General features: G+C 55.6%; 1 protein-coding gene across 3 annotated transcripts; it reads left to right on the forward strand.

Annotated features, from left to right (window-relative positions):
- The first annotated feature begins 357 nt into the window (after window positions 1-357).
- Window positions 358-1,993, forward strand: TNFRSF13C (TNF receptor superfamily member 13C). 3 transcript variants are annotated; one of them, XM_003783149.2, is made up of 3 exons: window positions 358-490; window positions 823-1,050; window positions 1,570-1,993. In XM_003783149.2, exons 1-3 carry the CDS (start codon window positions 358-360, stop codon window positions 1,758-1,760), a joined length of 552 nt encoding a protein of 183 aa, XP_003783197.1. In that variant the 3' UTR covers window positions 1,761-1,993. The 3 variants fall into 3 exon arrangements, 1 of the variants encoding a protein (XP_003783197.1); XR_002771655.1 differs by lacking the exon at window positions 358-490 and having other exon boundaries at window positions 962-1,041; window positions 1,537-1,665; XR_002771654.1 differs by lacking the exon at window positions 358-490 and having other exon boundaries at window positions 992-1,050; window positions 1,537-1,665.
- Window positions 1,994-4,439: the final 2,446 nt, after the last annotated feature.

Raw genomic sequence — 4,439 nt, forward strand, 5'->3', positions numbered from 1 at the left:
CCCTGTGAGGTTGAGTAGGGGAGGCCACCCAGGGGTCTTATGTCCTGACTTCAGGGGCTTGTCATCTTTGTGGCCCAAGAGCAGGCTGTGGTCTGTCCCCAGCCTTGTCCCTACCCAGGGCCCACACAGCTGGCGTCTGGGGGTGATGGTTGAGTGGTCAAATGGAGGAACCACAGGGAGAAAGAGAAAGAGGTCTGGGGCCTAGCTGAGAGTGGAGAGTGGTCCCACCCCAGCGGTCTCACCCGCAGGCGGGGCAGGGCAGAGTGCGGGGCCCCTCCCAGTTTCCTCCCCAGGGGCAGGCGAGCAGGAGCCCGACTCAGAGCCCAGTCCCCTGCGGAGTGCGGCGGCATCAGCACCATGCAGCGAGGGGCCAGGAGGCCGAGGGGTAGGGATGGGCCTGTCCCCACGTCCTGCTACCCAGCCCAGTGCTTCGACCCACTGCTCCGCCTCTGTGTGGACTGCGAGCTCTTCCGCACGCCTGAGGCGAGACCAGGTAAGAGTGGCCTCGGGCAGCCCTTGGTGAGGGGAGGTCCAGGTCCTGCTACTGGGCCCCCACCCTGTAGAAGCCCCGGGCAGAGTCGGTCCTGCCTAGGAGCCACGGGGCGGCGGGTTGATGGGGGCCTTTTGGTCAGGACCTGGACGGGCCGTGATCGCTGCGTGGCCCTGACCGCGCCTACGACTCTCTCTCCACCCCCACTTCCCCCCGCCCCGTCCCCCCATCCACTGTCCTTCCACTCTCAGCCTCCCCTCCCTCCGCCCGGCCGCGTCCCCGCGTGTCCCTCCCAGCGGCCTCCCGCCCTTTCTCCCAGTCACCCGCGCCCGCGGCGGGCTTGAGCAGCGTGGTCCCCGGGACGGCACTGCAGCCGCAGGAGTCGGTGGGCGCGGGTGGCTCCGAGGCGGCGCTGCCCCTGTCCGGGCTGCTCCTCGGCGCCCCCGCGCTGCTGGGCCTGGCGCTGGCGCTGGCGCTGGCCCTGGTGGGCCTGGTGAGCTGGAGGTACCGGCGGCTTCGAGGGGCCGCCTCCCCGCAGGCTCCAAATGAAGGTCAGCACGGTGAGTTCCGTCTAGGGAGCCAAGGGACACTGCGGGTTACCCGGCCTGGGAGTAAGGCCATCTAAGGGGAGACACGGCCTTTGGGGGGGGGGGAGAATCTGTTGGGAGGAGTATGTAGACAGGGAGCAGGAGAGTTTGCCCTGGGACTGAGCAAGGAGAAGCTTCTAGCCAAAGTGGGGACACCACACTGCCCGCAGTGCCCTCCTACTCCCTAGGCAGACGAGAGACAGAACCGGGAGGAGTCTGTCCTACACTCTGGGAGTCTGTGGGAGCTTGATCTCAGAGCAGATCCCCATAGGCTGTCCAGGCTGCGCCCCAACTCCATCCCCTTGGGCAGCGTATCTGGTCCCTGCTCCCTATCACTGCTTCCTCCCACAGCAGGGCTCTATTCCAATGGGCTGCCCTCTCTAGGGAATCTTCTAGAACAGGGAGTGGGGAAGGCTGTGGCCCAATACTGACCTTCCCTCTTCTCTTCCCCCACTCCAGAGCCCCTGGACAATGTCATCATCCTGACCCCGACCCCAGAGCCCCTGGACAATGTCATCGTCCTGTCCCCGGGAACCATTGATACCACAGCTCCTGTCTGGCCTCTGCCCAGGGAAGAAGACCCAGGCACCACCCCACCTGGCCACAGCGTACCTGTGCCAGCTACAGAGCTGGGCTCAACTGAGCTGGTGACCACGAAGACTGCTGGCCTTGAGCAACAATAGCAATGGAGGGGGCAAGGGTTGTCCTTGCCCTCCTCTGGATCCCCAGCTAGGGGCTTGGAAGTTGAATTTGGCTCTTCACTCCAGCACCCACCTGCGCTTTTCCTGGGAGCCAGGATGCCTTCAGCTAAATTCTGCAGAACCACAGACCACAGCGTTCAGCCCACATGGAGTTGCTTGGTGTGCTAATTTTTGGTTTAAGATCATACCATCTTTGATAGCCCTTGAAAGTTGTATCTGAGCTTCTGTGGTTTTGAATGATTGGGGCACTGTAAGCTTTTTATTTTAAAGTGGGGAAGGTGCCATTAAGCCAAAATTAATCTGAAAAAAAGATCAAGTGGTGGCTGGGCATGGTAGCTCGCACTATAATCCAAGCACTATGGGAGGCCAAGGTGGGTAGATCACTTGAGCTCAGGAGTTAGAAACCAGCCTGAGTAAGAGCAAGTCTTGTCTCTACTAAAAATAGAAAAAATTATTGGGCATTGTGATGGGTCCCTGTAGTCCCAGCTACTTGGGAGGATGAGCCAAGAGGATCACTTGAGCCCAAAGTTTCAGGTTGCTGTGAGCTAGTCTGACTACCCAGGGTGAGAGAGACTCTGTATTAAAAAAAAAAAAAAAATCAAGTGGGAGGATGCTTAATTTGTAGCTGGGTGTTATAGTTCTTTAATACTTGCTCTCAGAGCTGTCCTGCTTTTAAACCCATGCCAATGAGAAACCAGTTCATGGGTTTGCTTGGTTTGGAATTTAGTACTTATACAAGAATATTTTAAGAAATAATCAAAGGTAAGAAAAGATTGTGCTGGATTGTACTGATTCTTAGGGATCTGTATTGCAGGGACAACCCTAAGACTGGCCCAGTGTGCTAGGATTTAAGATGCCATTTTGACCTCAGTGGCTGCCTCCAGAGCCATGGGTCTGCCCTTGGGAGGGAGTCTACAACCTCTGGGGCTGAGCTCCAAACTCAAGCTAAACAAACACACTGGCAGGCGGCTCTCTCAGGGACTATGCAGGGTCTCAGCTGCTTCCAAGGCACGCTCAGCCATACACAGTTCAGGGCTGTGATCTATAGGAGGCTCCTTCATACAGAGGCCAGGGCAGTCTTGTGGCCTTGAATAAGATGGATCTGAGGTCCCACGAATTCCCTTCTCTCTATAGCCAGTCCTCCTGAAATACTGGACTCCAAACGCTGGGTTCGGTTAGCCATTCTGTGCTAGCCCCTAGGGTCACCCACCATCCCAGTGGAAGCGGCTCCTCTCACAGTGGTGCTCCTTGCTTTGGGGTCTGGGGCCAAGACTGTCTTTTCCCAGTCCAGGACCACATTGTGCACTCAGCAGCCATTGCCTCCTGCCTGCCCTCCCTCACAGGGTCAGAATCTCCTGACCTGGACTCACCCTGGAAAGCTTCCTTGGAACTTATGTATTAATGCCTTTGGAAGCCCCACTGGACTGGGAGTCAGAAGATGGGGTTCTGGGGACTGTTTTTCCCATGTTGGGCCTTGGCTACCTTCTATTCCATACATCAGATGTTTCTGCCTGCCTCTCCACAAACTGCCACCAGAACTGCCCTGCAGACCCCTACCCTTTCTGCCTACCTCTTTCCCAGTTCAGAAGACAGTGGTCAGTGGCATTGGCGTGCCCAGGACATGGACACTCATATCCAGATCTCTACCCAGGTACTCCTTGAACCCATCTCAGATGCCCCAACTCCCAGTGAGCCAGGTGACTGGGGTGAGGTGGCAAGCTATAGGCAGAGGTTAGGGCAGACCCAAATGGCCCCAGCCATCTCCTCCTCTTGCTATTGAGGTTGGAGAAATCTGAGCTGTTTCTAGCCACCCTATCTTCTCCATGACAGCCAGGAGCTGAGCCTTAAAGGTTAAAAGGGTGGGTTAAATCCCTCTCAGCCCTGTCATGCAAACCTTTGACACCTCTCTGTCCCAGCCAGCCTCTCTGGCTGGTTTGCAGTTTCCCCTCTAATCTGTTTTTTCTGAAAAATAAAGGGGTTGGATGCAAAGTTCTCCTTCTGCCCTGTGGGCCCCAGAGAAGGACTGGAAGAAACCTAGGAGAATTCTCACACATACACACACTTTACAGATGAGGAAACAGGCTCTAAGCAGGAGAGGACTTAGCGTCATTTTCAACTAGCAAATAGCAGATGGGAAGTTTCTTGGGGAAGACCCAGGACAGACAAGTGGAGGGCAGGCAAAGAGGGGGTATAGTGTCTCCCTTCCCCCTGGAGAAGGGCCCCTGAGGCCAAAGTAATAAAGATTAGTGTTCCATCGTCTGTCCTAGGTGTTACTTTCCAAGGAGCCTTCACCTTCCATACCTCATAGATCTTCATAACATCGCCTGGAGGGGGGAATGTTTTGTTTGCTTAAAAAAAAATTATTGAAAGAATAATCAAATAGGTGTTTTGGGCCAGGTGCCATGGTTTACACCTTTAATCCTAGCACCATAGAAGGAAGACGCAGAAAGATCTCTTGAGCTCAAGAGTTCAAGACCAGCCTGATGGCTTGGTGCCATGCTCAGTGGTTAGGGCACCAGCTATATACACTGGAGCTGGCGAGTTCAAACCTGACCCAGTCCTACTAAACAACAATGACAACAACAACAACAACAACAAAAAAAAAATAGCTGGGTGTTGTGGCAGGTGCCTGTAGTCCCAGCTATTTGGGAGGCTGAGGCA

This window comes from Otolemur garnettii, unplaced genomic scaffold, assembly GCF_000181295.1.
Source record: "Otolemur garnettii isolate 467f Iridium unplaced genomic scaffold, OtoGar3 scaffold00007, whole genome shotgun sequence".
Lineage (NCBI taxonomy): Eukaryota > Metazoa > Chordata > Mammalia > Primates > Galagidae > Otolemur > Otolemur garnettii.